This window comes from Lissotriton vulgaris, chromosome 7 (genome assembly GCF_964263255.1).
Source record: "Lissotriton vulgaris chromosome 7, aLisVul1.2, whole genome shotgun sequence".
NCBI lineage: Eukaryota > Metazoa > Chordata > Amphibia > Caudata > Salamandridae > Lissotriton > Lissotriton vulgaris.
Window position 1 is genome coordinate 1,705,041,115 of NC_141695.1, and position 20,175 is coordinate 1,705,061,289.

The following is a 20,175-nucleotide window of genomic DNA, read 5'->3' on the forward strand; positions in this document are numbered from 1 at the left end:
ATTGTGATGGGAGATTTCAATTTGGTTTGGGATAAAAGTCTTGACTGTTCACATCAACAGAGGACGGAGACGGGTCTCTTTTCCCCGGAGCTGCGCGATAACTTGTTAAGTCTGGGCCTTATTGATAGCTGGCGCTCCCTCCACCCTCGCACTAGGGACTACACGTTCTATTCACATGTTCACCACACATATTTCCGTCTCGACCATATTTTTGTGCATCAATCGTTACAGGGCGACCTGCGCGATAGCAACATTTTTCCACTTTCAGTTTCGGATCATAGTCTTTTGGCGACGTGCTTGATCTGGGCCCCAGAGTCGTCCCCTCATCGCAAATGGTATTTCCCGGCATCCCTTACGCGAGATGAGGAATCCTGCAAGAAACTTAGAGCGGCCATTGGTGAGTTCTTTGAGCTGAATAAGATTGGTGACACCTCGATCTTTACCCAATGGGACGCCTTCAAGGCGACGACACGGGGCACGTGCATTGCATTGAACTCCGCCCTGAACAGGCTTCGTCGTGAGGAGAGGGAGGCGCTGGAGGCGGAACGGACTACGTTGGAAACTGCGCATAAGCAGAATCCTTCAAGAAAGACACTTCGCCCTCTTGCTGAGGTGCGAGGGAAGCTCAGGGCGCACTATAATAATCGAGCTGAATATACCCTCCTGCGCCTACGGCGCCTCTCCTACGCTCAGGGCAACAAAGTGGGGAAGCACTTAGCACGGCAGCTCCGTGATAAACGTAAGAGAGAATATGTGGGTGGCATTCAGACCCCCTCCGGGGTAGTGGAACACAGGGATGCGGTTAAGGCAGAGCTCTTCGGTGACTTCTATGCTACACTATACTCGGCGGACCGCCTGGCGCCGGCCGCTCAACAAGCATACTTGGAGGCCCCGTCACTACCACAGGTCTCCAAGGAATGGAATGAGCTCTTGGAGGCCCCGTTTACTAGGGAGGAGGTGCTTTCAGCCATTCGGTCCCTCAAACCGCAAAAAGGCCCGGACGGCTATACGGCCTCCTTTTATCAGACGTTCGCATCCGAGTTGGGAGACCACTTGGTGCTCCTTTTCAACAACATGAGGGAGGCGGGCCACACTTCGGGCACTATGGCGGAGGCTATGATTTCGATTATTCCCAAGGCGGGAAAAGACCCCTCCAAGTGTGAATCCTACCGGCCCATAGCCCTCCTGAATGTTGATGCCAAATTGTATTCTTCTATCTTAGCCACCCGGCTCAAGGACCTTATGCCTGCTCTCATCCATCCGGATCAATCGGGCTTTATAAAGGGTCGTCAGACCCATGATAACACCAGACGGCTGATTCATCTGATTGAGAAAGCTGAACGCTTTAGGATTCCAGCTGTTCTGCTAGGCCTTGACGCTGAAAAGGCGTTTGATCGGGTGGACTGGAACTTTCTCTTTAGTACTCTTCATGCTTTTGGCTTTTCTCCCAAATTTATAGATATGCTTCGGGCCAACTATCATGGCCCGCGTTCGAGAGTCATGGTGAATGATCATGTTTCACCATTTTTTGCTCATTCCCGAGGCACAAGGCAGGGCTGCCCCCCATCTCCCTTACTTTTTGCCCTTAGCATAGAGCCTCTTGCCATTAGGGTTCGAGAGGACCCGGATATTGTGGGCCTCCCCTTTTCGGGAGAACAGCATAAAATATCTTTGTTTGCGGATGATGTCCTTTTGTCGCTAGCTGACCCCGGGACTTCCCTTCCGCGGGTGCAGGACGTGCTGTCCCAGTTCGAAGCAGTGGCGGGGTTTCGGGTGAACCCCGGCAAATCATACATACTCAATCTCACGCTTTCGCCCTCTGAGGTAGAGCGCATTCGACCGCTCACGCCCCTGGCCTGGTCTGGCTCCTCCATTCAATATCTCGGGGTCAAGCTGACCTCCTCCATCGCCACCCTGTATGCAGCTAACTTCCCTCCTCTGCTGACTCTGATACAGGCTGAGCTGAATCGCTGGAAGCCTATGTTTATCTCTTGGCTTGGACGCGTGCATGCTGTCAAGATGACGCTGCTCCCCAAGCTTCTAGATCTGTTCCAAGCCCTCCCCATTCCCTTGGACGGGGGGGGGGGGTTTTCGGCGTCTGAAGACTATGGTTCTGCGTTACATCTGGCAGGGGGGCCGTGCTAGACTCTCCTTTCTTACGCTTCGCCGGCCCTTGAGGAAGGGCGGGGCTGGCCTTCCAGACATGCTTCTTTACTACAGGGCGGCACAACTCCGGGTGTTGGCTGAATGGACCCAAATGGAGTCAGAGAAGCATTGGCTGCATATGGATAGGAGTGTGGCGGGGCGCTCTATTTGGGACCTGGTTTGGAAGGCGAAGGGGGATCGGCCTCGCAACGCATACATTAGCACCCCTACGAGCACCCCTCTGAAGGTCTGGGACTCGGTCTCTAATGATGAACGATGGACCTCCTTTCCTTCCCCCTTCACACCTATTCACTTTAATCCAGCGTTCCCGCCGGCTCTTGTTGAGGGGCCCGTTGAGGGGCCCTTTGATGGGTGGAAGGCGGGGGCTGCCACGCACTTACACATTTGTTTCATGGCTATGAGCCGCTCACCTTCCAAAATTGCATGCGTGACTATGGTGTGCCACCTACTGAGCGCTACCGGCACGCCCAGCTGCTACATTGGGCATTGTCTCCTGAGGTGCGGGACGCTGCGACGAGGCCTCCCACGGATTTCGAATCTTACATTACTCGCACATCATCTATGAAGGGGGTGATTTCCTTCATCTATGATTTACTATTAACCACGGCTATCTCACCTCGCCCTAGATACATGGGTTTGTGGGAGGAGCACCTGGGGCGAGACATCTCCGATGAAGAGTGGTCCCATCTTTGGCGAGATCTACACACATTCAATCATTCGATCGATCTGAGAGAGGCACATATGAAGACCATGCTAGATTGGTATCTGTATCCGACCCGGTTGAAAAAGATTTTTCCCTCAGCTTCTGACAGATGTTGGCGGGGCTGTGGTCTCCTGGGGGACTTTCGCCATATCTGGTGGGATTGCCCCATCATACGCCCTTATTGGGAGGAGATTCTGTCTCATATTAGGGAGATCCTGGGCTACCCGATTCCAGATTCCATTGGCTTAGTGCTCCTGGGCCTTCGGGATCCGCTTCTGGAGCACCAAACCAAGGCTGATAAGCACATCCTTTGGCTCTTTCTGGGAGCGGCCAAACTGACTGGCTGCTGCATGGAAAAAGAGGGAGGCCCCAGCTCTTTCCCTTTGGTTTGCTAGGTTATGGAGGCTGCTGAGTGTGGAGCGTATGGCGGACATTTTCAGGAATAACTTTAAGAACTTTACTTTCAGATGGGGCCCATTGGTCCGCTTTCTCTCTCGGGGGTTGCCGTCAGCGGTTTGCCCGCCCACTATACGTGCCTTACATCTGTTTCAGGTGTGAACTGTACTTGTGTGAATGGTTGTTGTCTGGCTGCCACCATCTGGGGGGGATGGGTGCACTGGGGAGGTTGGAGCCTCTGGGGGGGGGGGGTTGGTTTGTTTTTCTTTCCGAAGGGGGATGTGGACGATTTGATTTTTATGATCTTCCTTGTCGCGTTGTTTTTCTTGTGGCCGAACTGCATGGAGGCGTACATGGACTTGGTCGACTGAGCCGCTGACTTGGATAGACTTGCCCGATACCAAGGCGGGCTTTCCCCTCCGGATTTCGCAGGGGGCTTGACATTCTCCCGGGCAGATTTTTGAACTTTTTATTTTTGAACTCTTATGTCCGCCCTGAGTGATGACACTGCTCAGCCCTTCATAACTGTTACTGCTGCTCGGCCTTTTGCATTGGCCCCGGCGTGGGTACTTCTTGGATTTGCAATTCATGTGCTTTCATCCCCCTTTCTCTTCTGTTGTTTCTATCTTTTTATTCTCTTAATAAAAATATCTTTAACAAAAAAAAAAGTGTTAAGTCCATGTATTGCACATGAAAATACCATCTGCAAGAGGGTGGAGCAAGACATTTGCTACTCATTATAGCTACACTTCTCCAGCATTGGTATCTTTAATATACTCACTTGCTTGAATCCTTCACTGGTGGCAGGCTGGAAGCCCCTGACAACTTTAAATAGCAGTAAAGAGTGATACAATAATCATACACCTCAACAATAGTGTTGTGATTGGAAGCACATCCACTTCATTTGTTACAACCGTGATTTCAGCCAATGATGAGGAAATGATGAGTTCTCCTACTGCCCTAGGGTTCAATATGGCTCTGATTTCATAGCACAGGTGTGAAGAGTATATATGATAGAAGTGAGACACTGACATGTGTCATAGTGTAATGTGTGTGCAGAAATTAGGACATCCTTTTCCCTTTCCAACTCCTCCATCTGAGTTGTGTGAGCGCCAAGATACTCCTTGGAGTGGAAGTCGCGCGGTAGAAATGTCCCTTACATTACATTACATTACAGTTGCGAAGGGAGGGTCTCCTGTGAATATATGAAAGATACACACGCTGCAGAATTGGAGTTATCGGTAAGTAGGAGATTCAGGCAGACCATTAATGTGCAATGCCTTGTTTGGACAAATAGTGGCCTCTTCCTGGATGGCCGAATAAGATAAATAATTGATCTGAAGAATGTTAGGTCCTAGGTTTTATCCATGTAAAACTGGATTGAGGCATCTGCACCCAAAGATCTTAGAACCTGTCGTTGTCTGAGGCAATATGTTCATGTAACCTACTCCCTTGTGTCAGTGCAAGATAGAGGGTTGTGCTGCGTGCAAGGAGCAGCAGAAAATGTGTTGGAATGAGGTAAATGAAAAGCAATGTGCATCCAGGATGGGGGAAGAGGAGGTCGACATTATGGAACACATGGCGGGCGGGAAGGAGGGAGAGAGTGAAAGGGAAAGAGTGAGAAAGAGAGAGGGGGAGAAAAGAGAGCGAGAGAGGGGGGAGAGAGAGAGAGAAAGAGAGCTGGAGAGAAAGAGAGAGAAAGCGAGAGGCGAGGGCGAGAGAGCCCGGGAGTGCTGCGTGCATGCAGTCTGCTCTTTTTGGAAGCACATACTCATGCTCATCCCTGCTCGCTGCCGCAAGGTGGATGACGCCACAAGCACGAGTATGTGTTCCAAAAAGAGCAGAGCGACGGCTAAAGGTCCTCCTATAAAGCGCATGAGCGGTGCGTATGCGAGACCTAAAAAGGGACATCTGCTAATCTACAATTCAGAATGCAAGGATTGTGATGAAAAATTATGAATTTACTAGCGGCATGGTTAATATCTATATTTGTTACGTATTGGACACAACTAGGTCATTTTCATTACCCTACACCCCACTTTGCTGTTGCCATTCCCAGTTTTTGGCGCCAGTGGATGCTTATGGGCCAAACGCAATCTTCACCCAGGAAAACATAGTAGGGTTACAGAACAGCATAGCTGAAAACATGTACCCTACCCAAAACGAAATTATAAGAGGAGACCAAAGTAGTTACCTCTAAGCCACCTATATCCCAAAGAAGAAACGGTTCAGCCTTACTTTGAAGGAATAAGCACAAGAGTACACAGCGAGGCAGCCACCTGTGACTTTTCAGGCCTTAGGTTGGGCTACCACAAGTGGCTTGTCTAACCTCACCTTTGTGTAGGTGATCCAGGTTTAATGAAAGAGAATGAGATATTTCTATTAGGGTCCAAAAATGCCAACAAATATGACTCGATGCTGCTGAAAGAAAAGAACTCCCACTTGCTCTTGGGTTTGTTTGTCCATCCTCTATAGAATTTGGAAACAGAGAAGTTAAAGAAGTCTTTGGTAGCCTCCTAATGGACTTCCAAACTATGGATTCCATTTCCTATCTTACTCGTGCACATGGAACCAAGCGAGGTGTCCATCACTGACATACCGAACCATATCCGGATAATGATCATATTCTGGCTCAGTTTATACTCTCAAACTTAATGTAAGAGGCTGAATTAAACCTCTACTCCAATCCTTATCCCCACCAAAAGAAATCTCAAAGAGATACTCATTGATAGTCAAAATCTTTGGCTTAGCATTTTGTGTCAGGATTAGAGATTTAGGGCCATATGTATGAACGTTACATTTTGTGAATCGCAAAATGCTATGTATGTAGGATTTGCAAATAATTTTGCGAATCCTACATATTCCTTAATTGCGAATCGCAAATTGCAATTCGCAATTAAGGAATACCTCCCCCCTCATTCCTATGAGCCTAGAGACCCATAGGAATGAATGGGAAGACATTCTCAATTTGCGATTCTCCATTAGAGAATCGCAAATTGAGAATGCAATTTCAAGGGTGCCAGGGTGTCAAAAGGACACCCTGTTGCACCCCAGAAATGTGCATGAGTGCCCATGTGGCACACATACATGCCCTAAGGGCATGTATGTGTGCCACATGGCAATTTGAAAATTGCAAAAAAGGTGCATTTTTCAAAGAAATCGCACATTACCACCAACTTGAAGTAGGTGGTAATTTGTGATTCCTTATGGCCAAATTGCGCTTTTTCTGGGCATCATACATTGCATTTAAGGAATCGCAATTTAAGATTCCTTAAATGCAATCGCAAAATAGGGAATCGCAAATTTGCGATTTCTTATTTTACGAGGCTGTTTTGCTTACATACATACCACTGAGCTATTTTGCGACCGAAAATGCTGAATATTCGGCAAATTTCGGCGTTTCCGTTCGCAAAATTGCCTTCATACATATGGCCCTTAACCATTTAAATGTGCACATATTTTGGGATCCCTTATGATGTTGCTGCTTCTACCTCAGTTTAATGCACTTCTAAGTCTGCACACATCATGTGATCTTCTTAATATCATTATATCTGGATGCAGCAGCAACAGTGTAAATAGAGAGCATCCCGTTTCTCTTTAATTTGCAAAGTGTATCTGCCGTTGTTCGCAAACCTAATACCGAGGTAGGTAAAACCAATAACAAGCTTTTTTTATGTAGCTTCAAAACATAATTGCTCTTCCTTAACTCTAAATGGACCACCGAAAGCCACTATCCACACCCAATGAAAGCCAGGACACCAAGCCTCAGGTCAAAAGGATCTTGATATAAAACAACTTTATACAAAATATACACAAACACCTGAAGAGGGCATCACTGAACAGCAAATCCGAAACCAAAAACAGTAATGAAAGAGGGCAACGAATGAGAAACGTGTACTTCTGTCATTGGCCCTCCTCTGCCCCAAAAGGATAACCATAACAGTAGCAATCTCAACCCACTGATGGCACATCACCCATTAGTGTCATCTATTGCGAATTGCAACATGTCTACGCCTCGCCCTTTCGTTCTACAGTGTCAGGCGTCGACCTTCTAGACCTAAAAGGCTTGAATCAAAGTGCAACTTGAAATAAAATGAGATAAAAAGACTGAATATGGCCGGTCATGGCATACCCTGGTTGCAACGGGAGTCGGTGTTGGTAGTAAATGTAATACTTAGCTTGTGTGCCATGGAAGACAATGCAACCAAATTGTGCCTAATTCTGTACGGATATCAGCAGTCAAGACTTGCAAATAGTCTAGAAGGCAATCTTTGTGACGATCCAACATAATTAAGGATCCCCGTTTTCTGTTTTTACTGATTTTTACAGATAAATACAGACAGAAAGCCACTTATTTTCGTCAGTATTTATTTTTAAATGTGGATAAAAACGGAAAATGGGTGTTTTTTGAGTGATTCTAAATACACTTTGTCATGACTGGCAGGCCAATTACTATGGATTGAGAGGTAAATGGGTTAAAAAAGAAACATTTTAGTAAAGAGGTTTGAACAGCTGTAGATAGGCACAAGGCTGATACGGAAATCTGCATATTTTCATATAAGTGGATTGATTTATCTTCTGCTGGTGCTCATATCACTGAAACCTGGGAGGCAATCCAGCATGACTGCATATTTATTGGTTAAATAAATGTGGAAATATACCAGTTTCTGCTTTTTATCCTCATAAAACCCATAAAAAATATGGATAAATACAGATAAAGCTGACAAAAAATAAATATGGATAAATACAAACGGAAATGTCCCAAAAATAAATACCATACAACCGGGAGCCCTAAACATAATACACACTTCTATTAATTCTTAGGTGTGTTAATAAATGCCAGTAGGGTACAAGTAAATGTCATTCGTGCAGTGTTGTGTTGGAAACTTTACTACTCCCGGCCAGCGCCTTCTGAAACCAGTAGTGCGAGCCAAGCCTCAGAGCAGCGCTTCCTCCCTGCGTGCACGCGCAGTAATCTCATCTGCAACGTGTCACTGTGAGTCAGGAAATACCAGCTGGAGGCACGCACGTCCTCGCGCCGCAAACAACGTCCACGTCAGAGGAATGAGTCAGCGCATGGGCTCGCGCACATGGCGTCGCTTGTTTACTCGGGCAGGGCCGGGCGTCGGTGCCGCGTCTAAAGGACGGGTCTCGTGGCTAGTCCGTGCCCAGTGTACGAGTCCGGGGGCAAGGCATTCTGGGCCGCCCAGTCTGAGAGTGGCACTGGAAATATGGCGGGTGCAGTAACGAGGCGCTGTAGTGAATGCAACCACTACCAGCCGGGCCGCGGAGGCTCGTCAGTCACCCTAAGAACATGGCTTAGTACTTTGGCCAGTAAACGTGCAAAACACACATATCCGTGAAAACAATTAGCACTTCAGAAAAATGTATATAAAAGTCTACCGTGGACCAAGAGACTTACTGCACATGAATGGCAAGTCTAACCTCCTTTCAACTACCCCTCCACCACTTCCGGTTACCTGGTGCCACCATCTTGTCCCACAAGGACACGGCACTGGCACCCCAAATACTATGTTGATGAACCAGGACAGCTGTATTTCGGGCTAGGACACTCATCTGTTTCCGATGAGTCCCAAGTCCCCTTTCTACAGGCAAGGGGCGATACCACATGAATTTCTTCACCCCCGGGAGGGGGTGGGGCGGGGGTTGTTCTTCCAGGTGCAGCTCTGTGGTCGCCCACCCCAAACTTGGTAAGGCTCAAAGCACAAGGTTCATCTGGAACTGTGAATAAATCTAGCCATTGGTTCCATAACACTATGACCCATTCCCCTTTCTCAGTGATTTAGTACCATAAGAGCATCTCTCTGCATTACGCTGAAGTAAGTTAAAGGCATTTTACTCCCACCCGCAAGTGGTTCACACTTTGGAGCCATAGGGTCTATGGAGTCTTATGACATGTTTTGCTATATTAACCCAGCTGATGTGACAACAAACACAGTTTCACAATTACTGAGGCCCTACCACTTAAACTCGCATCAATGTCTGTGGCAGAGTTAGGCTTGATCCCACGTTGTACCAGATGAACTTATTTTACTCATCATGAGAATCCTTTTCGTATAACACCCCCCATAGTTAAGCTCCTTACTTTGCTTCTGCCCAACACGTATCTACCGGGTTACTGTGGGACTGGGAGCAGTGTTGTTCCCATACATTTGGTCAACCTTTACCTCCTGTATTATCGTTAATCAAAATTCATAATTTGCTGTTTGAGATTAACTCAGCCTTCATTAATGCCATTCTTTCTCAAAACAGTCAAAACTTAGTTGCCACCTCCAGACTGCTCCTCGGCAGCACAGTGTCCCTCTCTCCCATATCACTTCGAGAATTTTCCTTGAAAGGCATCCCTCTTTATACAAAAGGTTTCACACACTTCCATAGGCTTCATCAAGGTGAAATAAATGAAGGGGCCCAAGCCTATAAGGTTAGAAGTCAATCCCTGAAAACAGTCTTAGCAGCCTTCACAGCCAGTAGTGACTAAAGTGTAGGCTTAAAAACCTCTGCCCACCCGCACAGCATTAGGCTTCAAACCTCTGTTGGGCCCTCCAAGACACTTTCGTCTTACCCATTGTCTCATCAGAATGGCAGGTATGGTGCTGTGTGATCCTCATCTTCTAAAAAAGTATCCCTCTCGGATGGAATATTATACACCAATAGATCTTAGATGGCCATTTTTAGCATATTCGCATTCAATAAATATGTATGCAATGAGCACGATTCTAAATCATTTACAAAATCATTGGCAATCTTAAAATTCTAGCACGGATTGGCATTAATGGACCTATGTTGGAAAACGCTGTTCTAAACACAATTAAAGGACATACATAGATGATCCACAAAGTTCAAAATGTCACTGCCTAACAAAGGACCTTGTGCTTAATGAATGCACTTATTATGTAACCGTATCAGTACAATGGAATTAACTTCAGGAATGTATGTAATCGCTGCCATTATGCAACCATTCAAATCTCACCTGTGCTTCTTGATGCCGTTCTCCTGGGCGTGATCTTCGGACATGTTGCTCTTGTTGTCTGTAAGGGTCATGTCACTCACTTTGTGATTTAGGTCTGAAAAGTCCCCTGAAGAGTTGTCTGAATCGAAGCCTGCGGGGCCAAGGTAGAAATAATTAGGTTTGACCTTTGCATTTCAGTACCTTATAATATCACTTGAGTCTTGAATTCCTGCAAACAAATCCCATCTCCGCCACTCTCTACTCACGTCCGTCGACACTTGTCTCTACCCTTCTTCCAGACATGGCACGTTGAGTGAGAAGTGACCTTCCCAGCACCACGAGCATGACTCACCTTGGCCAGCTTTCACCTGTTTCTATCATATTTCGATAACACACTGCTTTGCTACCTGTAAGCAGCAATTAAGGCTATATAATTACCACAATCTTTTTTTTACAGGCTGTTGGCAGCAGCATCCTAAAATAACTTGGCATTCCTTAGCACCGTTTCTCTCCGTGCACATAAAACGTAAGACCTTTGCTCGGGAAAACAGCCAGCAGGAATTAACAGGAATGGAATGTACCAAAAGTGCTAAGTCACACTAAGCCGCTGGTGGAAAAGTCCGGACTTGAGAAATGTGCCCCATTGCCCAGGCAAGTATGAAGGCTGCGAATGGCCCAGATCAAGAAGGGTCTTGAGCGGGTGGGACCAGGTGGTGAGTGGTCTGGGTCGAGAGGCCCCAAAAGGAAGAATATCAATGCTAAATGTGCAACCACCTCACCGTAGACATTTAATGAGGTGCATGACAGTACGTACCCAATTAAATTCATTCTTCGATTCAGGGTGGGAAAATAAGTGCTAGACCCTACCATTGGAGAGGCAACTGCTGATAGAATCACCAACTGTGGAGTAGACCAAAACTAGTCTGGTCACCGGGCGCCTACAAATCAAACCCACTGTGAATGAGTCTTTACGACCAATCACCTGATGGCATTGGGGGGGGGGGGGGAGGGGGGGGAGGATTCGTTGCACAAAGAAGCTGGTGCAGAACAAGGCCACGCCACATCTACTTAACAGAGTAATCACGCAATCTTGGTGTCCAAACCACACTTCTTGCTCAAAACTGAAGGTCCCTGAAACTCAGAGCTGCAACCTTCGTGCTAGGGCAGCGTTTTTACAGATGGAGTAAATACGCTGCAAGCACATGGACTACCCTTCCCAAAATCTAAAAGTGTCCACATCAGTACACAAATTAGAGTAGCGCCTTAAACAGCCATAAGGGTTCTAGAGCACGGGATGACCTAGAGCTGCTATTTTGGTATTGAAGAGTCAGTCGCCTATTCACCTAGATACAAAGCTGCCGATAATATGAGCGCTCTAATTTCTGAATTAAAACTATGTTTCAACTGTGGGGACCTTGATTTGCCAGAAAACCAGAAACTGGCATATTTATGTTCTGGTTTGACAGCGCAGCTGTCGCCAGACTATTATGTAAGCATTACTAGAGAGGGGTTTGGTTCCGCCACATGTTGTGAGCCAGGAGTACATGTTTTGATCGGGCAGAAGTTGTGTGCTGCCACAAATAAAGTGCCATTCCTCCACACAGCTGTGATCATTTTGTTTATTTATCCAGCTGCCTGAGCCTAAACGTTCAGGGGCACACATGCGACATTGCATTCAGCTGACCTTTTAACCCACACCAATATTATTCTACAGTTCTTTGCTTCCACACAAATAAATATTTATTCATCTGCTCTTTACTTGTAATGCTTACATAGCCATTCAACAATCTTGTGAAGCCAGACCTATTGCCAATGCTGGTTTATTGGTTACCAGAAGTCACCTTCCACTGGTAATCACAGAACACAGTTAATAGAGCTGAAGAATGCTTACAGTTTTCAATACCCGTGTTGTTCAAGCAGCATATATTGCTTTAATGTGACACTTGTCAACTCACACCATAGTACACGCAGCAATAAGAATGAATTAGTGTGTAAAGTATTCAGTCATGGAAATGAAAAGGTCTATGACCTATCCTAATACATTTATGGCAATAAGGAGAAATGATACCCATCTCCAGATCCGGAAAGCATTAAAATAGGTCTATTTTAAACACAATTAACACTGAATTCGGGGTATGAGCTATGCAAATAAATTAGTAAGTATTTATGTGCAGCTACGTCTACCTTCTCCACAACCCTACGTGCTAAAGCGCTACAAAACTTGCTAAACCATGTTTGGAGCATGTCTCTGAAGCTTGCGCACCTCAACAAACATTTCCAACAAAGGCCATCTACACCCAACTCCCTCCCAGCCAAACAATCTCAAAGACTACCCGGGTACTGAGGCAAATCGGAGTGTTTTGAGGTCTCGTTAGGGGTATAAACATCTATATAAAAGTGACCACAGAATACAAATGTAATCAGTGAAGTCAGGCCAGCTGTAAAACCTGTGACACGAGGCATGCTAAGGATTCACATACCTCCTTGCTCCACAATAAGCGAGACGTGTAAATTACCAAAAGGAATTGATTAACAACCATCATGTAGAACCACAGCAGACAGTGCCTGGGGACACTTATTATGGTTGCAGAAACCCGATCACCTTTCACAGAGGGTATCTCTGCCTCATGACAATTCATTATGCACCCTCTTTCTCTGTGCAGCTAGAATGATTATTAATTCACTACAGTGTATTTTAAAGAACCAGATAAACAGTGAAATGGTGAAGCATGCAGTGTGTCTGAGGGAATATGGAGGATACATGATCTAGTCTTCAACCCCGACGTCTACAAGTTGAGTGGCCAAGTTCAAGGAGGTTGGTCAAGGTAGAGCAAGCAAAAAAGTCTATGCGAAGTGGTTTTACCTCTACGTGCTGACCTCGAGCTTCCACACCAAATAGTTTGCACTTAGGAATAGTTAGACCAAAGGGGATCCCTACGTATTACTGGAGAGGAGCCATATTAAAACAATACTCACACTCGCAGGAAACTTCTCAACACCACTTAGAAGAGATTCCAATGAGAACCCGGCACATAACAGGATAGCAGCAGAGAGGAGCGCGGGCGGGAGGACACCCAGAAAGTGGCACAGGCTGCCACAGGTGTGGGAATAAAATTATAGAGCCTCCTGCCAACGCGAAGGTGAGCCTGTGGTTCATGACATCACAAGAGGAACTTGCAAATCAAGACGTACCGGTTCCCCGCAAACAACCAGGCAACACAGCAACCCTCTGGAATGAATCGCAGCCTGACAGGCCACATCCGACTCCTTATTTACGAATGCAGAGCTGCAAATTACAGCTCTTGAGAATATCAGTCATGGAAAATGAGAAGTGACTGAATGGGAATCTCAGAGCGCTGCAGCAGCGGATCTGTCACAGATTCACGCGGAGACGACTATAATTATGTATCACCCCAGTTGCCAGATGAACTAGGAGACGTGTCCAAGTAAACAGACACAAAAAGCATCACAGCAGCACAGAGTCTATAATTTATTAATAAGCATATAGCCGTATTCTGTCAATACCACCAGAGCGTCCCTCGACAGCACGACAGCAAAAGGTCTGTTCCCTCAAGCGAGGCACTTCAATTTAAAGATAGCCTGCCTACAGTTAAAGGGCTGGGGTTACCACCTTCAGCAGCCTCCACAGCTAACTGGGGCAGATTGGCACTGGTGCAGGAGAGGCGGCATAGTAAGCCAAAAGCCACAGTACAAGAGGAGTACCCCAGTGTCCATCTCTTGGGGTGACAGTGGCCACTGTGATATCCTCACCATAAGAGGCAGAAAGGTGGAGAAGTGGTAAAATAAGGAGGTTGGACTAAGGAGGTCCCTCTCAGGAGAGCAAGACAGAGATTGAATTGTTGTGGATTAGGGTCTATTAGTCCTAGTGTTTTTTCTAAAACATACAGCTTTAGATGCCAACATATTCTGGAATACATTAGGCGTGTGCCACTTTGGGTGGGTGGGGGCTCGGAAACCAAACAAAATACATAAGGAGCAAGTAGTAATTGGTTCAAAGAAATGGGTATTGGAGATCAAGGACCAAGTTACAGACACTTTAGATCTAAAACATGCATTGGCAATGCCAATACGTCTGGTTGAAGAATGCACTGCCAAGCCAGACCGAAAAATCCATGTAAATTAATGACTGCCTCCTCCCATCTGTGCTGCGGCCATAGAAAGACACCATAAATTATCTAGTTATCTAATACACTTTAATAACAATACAATGGCATGTTTATGCATCCATTAAAGCTCAAGGTCAGGCAGCTGGATAAATAAACAAAATGAACACAGCTGTGTGGAGGACAAGCACTTTCTGGTGGAAGGACATAACGTCAGCCCAATCAAAACGAGTACTCCCGACTCCTAAATGGGCGGAGCCAAAGCCTCTCCTTTGGTGATTCTCACAATATAGTCCGGTGATCTCTGCGCTGTCAAGCCAGACCACAAAAAGACATTTTTGTTTCAAATAGATTCACAGAATTCACAATTGCTACCTTTTCATTGTTAAAAAAAAATAATGGATGGTGGGTAAAAAGCAAAGTTCAACCTATCTTAATCTCTTCCCAGATAAAATTCAGTCGAAATACTCATCAACGTGTAAAAACATTCCACAAAATGCATCATTCCGGACTCTTTCCTTTCAGTGCTTCATTTTTTGGGCTCACCTCTAAAGAACAGACTAAACCCATAGTCAGATGGAATTGCTCTTCCCAGATTATCCTATTTCTGCCCTGTTTGCCCAAGATGTGCCAATATCTACTGGCCTAGCCAGTTCCCCACATTGCTAACTCATCTGTACCCAGAGGAACTGTCCCTTCTCAGTCCCCTCAAGAAAAAACACACAATCCTTTCTTTTTCAAGAACTTATAATCGATTGACTCCCTTCGATGGAAAAAATTCTAGAAACAGTGGTCTCAAACGTTAAGACTTTTGCCTTAAATAACATCTATGATCACTTTCCAGAGGGACGTCAACCTGAAAGCAGAGGGGAAACAGTCTTCGCCCCAGTCTGGTAGGGGCTCTCAAAGCAGGGACTCTTTATACTCAAGTAAGGAGATGAATCTTAGTATGTGGCACTGTCGGCCAAAGTATTCTGATGGACTACTGGACTCTGGCCACAAGGGTATCCGCACACGCTCTTCATCTGTTTTCGATGCTTCGTGGACAGAGCGGAGTAGCAAGCTGGGAGCCTTCTACTCTGCACCTTCTCCATTCATCGGTGGTGCAGCACGTCTATTACCCAGGCTTTGTAGCATTTACATGTTACAATTCCAAAACGTGTAAGTGGCGTTGGCCAAACTTCCCACTCTTAAGACAAGCAAGCACAGCTGTATCAATGGCACCTCACTGACTCACCAGCTGTGGCCAGGGGTCTCGACCTAACAGTGGGACGGACTCCGGGCGGTGCCAGCATAATTGTATGAGGTTCTATGTTAAATTTCTTACCATTAATACACACGTGCCTGATATGCAAACTTTCAGAAAGGCACCACCTCCACCTGTGAGGAATGCAAAATTCAGCCTGCCAACTGACTGCTATCGTTCAAAAGCAAATACTGCACCCTCCCCTCAGCCCCCTAACTATTGTCTCATTCTAAGACACCTCCAGTGGCTATGTACTACAACAGAAATCAAGTTTCAGATTTCCTGCCTCAAAAATAGGTCTTGCACAAATCTCCAAAAAGAGTGAAAAGGGGCTACTTATCCTTCCAGCAAGTCTCCAACCAGCTTTCACCTTCCCGCCACACCTGTTCCAGGTGAGTAAATAGCAGGAGGCAAACACTTCTGAGATGGAGTGCCAAAGCTCTGGGACAAGTTTCCCCTAGAGTCAAGAACCTCATTTCCACACTCCCGGGAAGAGGCATGATTCCTGGCCCTAATGCCTCCCTGTAAACCAGAAGAGAACAATTCCCACTCCTCCTTGCTACCTTTATCTCTTTAAGCACCTTCAGCTAACAAAAAAATCTCTTGCCTGGTTACACAAGGCCTGCCAGGAGAAACTTCATGGCATTGACATTGTTCTCACTGCTGATGTTCAAACTAATTACATGGGCACCATTTGCCCAACATTTAATTCTACATTTACATGCATCACATGGGAAAAGTGAGCAGAGGCATGTAAGCATCAAATAAATGGCACGAGTCCTCCTTGGGAAACCATTGCATTACGGAACTGCCGTCACACACAAACCCCGATTGCAACCTAGAGTCAACAATGCCTCTGGCTGAATTCCAATGATATGTTTAATATTGTCAGCCTACAATGTAAGACCTGGGTGTGTCCGACCACATAAGGTTAGAGTGCCACCAGCACACACACCCACACACTTATCGTCTCCCTTGAGGTGGCATACAACCCACATCTGCATCTCACGCTTATAGGGCCTTTATCCCAGGTAAGAGAGCTCTGTATGCTCTGCGAACACTGAACTTTACTAAGTCCACAGCGAAAGACAACAGATTGCTAAATAGGGCAGATGTATGGGAACTGTGCAAAGCTATTACTACATGGTCCAACTATCTCAAAACACAAGCAAGTAAAATGATCCAGTGTGGGCGAACATACAGAGTCGCTGTTAAAAGTATCTAGCACCTCATTTTAGATGGCATGTTTACAGCCAGGAGGTCTTTGGACTAGCCAGACTCCTCCTTTGGCACGCGTACATTGGGCAGAGTTGTGCTCCAACATACAAAAAGAGTAACCAAGTCTGGATTCTATGAGGGTTGTACATCTACCTTCCTAAACGAAGACGGTCAGAAAGAAATACAATGTTCGCCACCAGCACAACTTATTGGACTGAACTGTTGCATTGACAAACATCCCTATAGTACTCCTGCCTACCTGCAGGGAGAAGTAGCTTTCCCCACCTTCTTTTACACAATATTGGGTTTCATTGTACAGCACAACAGGTTCAGCGTTTGTAACCTCACCGAGATATAAAAGAGACCATGCACTTTAAATCTGTCTGTATGTCCATGCTTTATAACTATCGGTTTGAGCCTCAGTTCTTCGGGTTTAATTAAACAATGATTTGACTAGCTGTGATCCATGGGAATAAGGGCTAAAGCAGAAATCTACAAAGGAACAGACCAACAAAACACTCAAGTGTGTGTGTGTGGGGGGGAGGGGGCGGGTGCCACTTCTGAGTACAGAGCCCGGTGCAGAGGGCCGCTTTGAACACTGGCATCACTCTGAAAATGTACAACATGCATTCGATGTTCAGTGCCAAAGAGGAGAACGGACACATGACCATATCAAATGAAGGCATGATTACACCCCGCATGCTACACCCCTCAACGACCCCCAGTGACCATGCTGCCTTACTGCTCTAGACTACTGAATGTGTTTTAGTTCTGTGTGACCATGCACCAGTAAAACTCTGGTGAATTCATCTCTAGCTTTTCGTCACCTTGCTCCCTTACATCCCTGGGCTTTAGTGAACTCGTGTCCTGCCCCTTATACTTGCACCCTTGCAGCACTGCCCTCTAGTAAATGTGTTTTCAGCACTGTCTGGCCATGCACCAGTACAGCTCTGAGTTCGGGTAAAAGCAGCTCTAGATTTTAGTGACCATTCTCCATTCCAGTCCGGAGCTTGGGTAAATGTATTTTCTGCCCTCTGAACCAGCACCCTTACAGCCTTGAGCTCAGGTGAATGTGTTTCGCACCATCTGTGTCATGCTCCCCTACAGCCCTAAGCTCCGAAGAATGAATCTCCAGCTCTCAGCGACAATGCTCCATTAGAGGCGTGAGATACACAAGTGTGCTTTCAGCACACTGAGAACATGCAACGCAAAGCTGGGCAGTGTAGAATGCGTGTGTGGCATTCCGTACTGATCTCAATTACAGCTTTGTGCACGGTGCAGGATTTTCCAGCCCTCTAGGACCATGCAACCTGTACATCGCTGAGACCTGGTGATGATGTACCTCTGGGGTGCTGTGAATGCCATAAACAGTGTACTGGGAATCGCAGTTCCACACAACGTTTTTTCCTTTAACCCCCTTAAGGAATATCGTAGGAGCAAAAAGTGTTTAAGAAAGCGTATTTATTTCAGTGAGCCATTTGCCTGCCTTCTGAAATCCGCCATATTGTCTTCTCTGTTCTATAGTTCTCCAGGAAGAAGCACAGATGGAATACATCCCACACCCAACCCACAATAGTGGGTGCTGTGGATTCTTAAGGGTGCTTCCCAATCCAATATGGCTCCTGTATTTCATATATTACTTTCTATTTTCTGGAATCTTCAATGTTGCATAGGTTTTCAAGGAGAGGTGGAGCTGGAATATATCATCATTCACAATACAAGATGGCGGACACAGTGGCTTCTTCCCATTCCAAGACGGCTCCAGTATTTCCAGCAATGCCACTTCTTTTCTATTTAGAATAAAATGGCTGCTGAATCCAGGGGGAAGTGTACTACAATTAAGGTGGGTGTATTTTTCAACTCAGTCCTGGCCCTGGCTCTAGATTGTTGTCCCATTGTTTTTTCCTCAGGAATTTTCTTGGATTCAAGAATCTTCTGAAAGTATCGATATTCCAAATTCTTCGCAACTCTGTCCTGGGCAGCTTAGCGTTTTAACATTAGTCTTCGCATCAACTCCTGATTTATTCCTCCAAACTACTTCCATCTGCCTATGGAAGTATATCCTTCCTCAGGGTTTTTCCACAATTGGACGCTAATTGAGGGTACCTGCTTACAGTACATTGCTTGCCATGCGTATGTGCACTGTGGCTACAAGGAGAGGTTATACAAGCATCAGGTAACATCTAAGCCAAGGCAGAAGCCTCACTCCAGTCCGGAACCCGATCGGTGGATTCCTGTATCCGCCCTCTGTACGACGCTCCCTTAAAAGTCCTGTGATTTGTGAATATATTTCCAGCCCTCTGTAACCATGTACACAAACAGCCTCGAGCTCTAGTGAATGCATCTCCGACTCAATACGATGTTACCATGTTGAACTCTGGTGAATGTGTTTCAGTCCTCTGCAACCATGCATCCATACGTCTTAAGATTGTGAAGTCGTATCTGTGGCCCTCACCGACCATGCTGTCTTACAGCCCGACGTCTGGTGAGTGCACCTGTAGCCCTCAATGAGCATACTGCCTTCCACCCATGGGTTTGGCTGAATGTGCCTCCGTGAGTCATTGAACGCGCTCTCTTGCTGCCGGGCGTGCTAGTGAATGAAGCTCTGGTCCACAGTGATGCACACTTACGGCCGGAGGTCTGACAAACATACCTGTGGCCCTCAATGATCACTCGGTCTTAATCTCTGGGCTTCGATGAAGGATTCTCTCGCCTCACTGGTCATACTACTTCACAGCCATGTGATCTGGTCAATGTATGAACGCCGCCCTGTGTCTATCTACTTGCAGCCCTGAGGATTGCTCAATGCGTCTCCAGCCCCAGTGTCGGTGCTTTCCTACAACCGGAGGTAAGATGAATAAGTTTGTCTTGTGTCCAAGCTCCCTTACAGTCCAGACGTCTGGCATTTAATCTCTAGCCCTTGATATCCTCCTTTTCAGCCCGCTCCTTTTCAATGTATACCTCAAACCTCTGGCTAAAGTTGTTGAATCCTGGGGCGTCAAAGTAACCTTCTTTTGACAAAAAACAAGGACCCCCTGTTTTGGATAAATATCCTGGGACAGGGCAAACAATATATGTGAGATAACAATCCCAGGCATACAATTAAGGGAAAAAGGCAAAATGGATAAAGGCAAACACACAACTAATTCAATATGAAAAAATACATTTTTAATATGATAGACACATATAATAAAAAATCAATAAATTGATGCCAATTGATAAAATAATATTGTACTAATACATATGTTGTCACAATAAAAAGTTATATGGTAAGAAGAACAGATGGTTTCCTGCCGACGCGTTTCGACATACACACTATGTCTTCATCAGGACTTTTACCATCATATTTCTG

The 20,175-nt window shown here is 46.0% G+C and overlaps 1 protein-coding gene across 4 annotated transcripts in view; it reads right to left on the reverse strand.

Annotated features, from left to right (window-relative positions):
- Positions 1–20,175, reverse strand: part of OSBPL2 (oxysterol binding protein like 2) — a 342,788-nt gene that overhangs the window by 183,490 nt on the left and 139,123 nt on the right. For 3 of the 4 annotated variants that reach the window (XM_086932854.1, XM_086932857.1, XM_086932856.1), the window contains exon 3: positions 10,257–10,386. In XM_086932854.1, the coding sequence (XP_086788980.1) occupies positions 10,257–10,386 (130 nt within the window). Of the gene's footprint in view, positions 1–10,256; positions 10,387–13,211; positions 13,333–20,175 lie in introns of those variants that run through there. The other variant, XM_086932858.1, reaches the window with a different exon arrangement.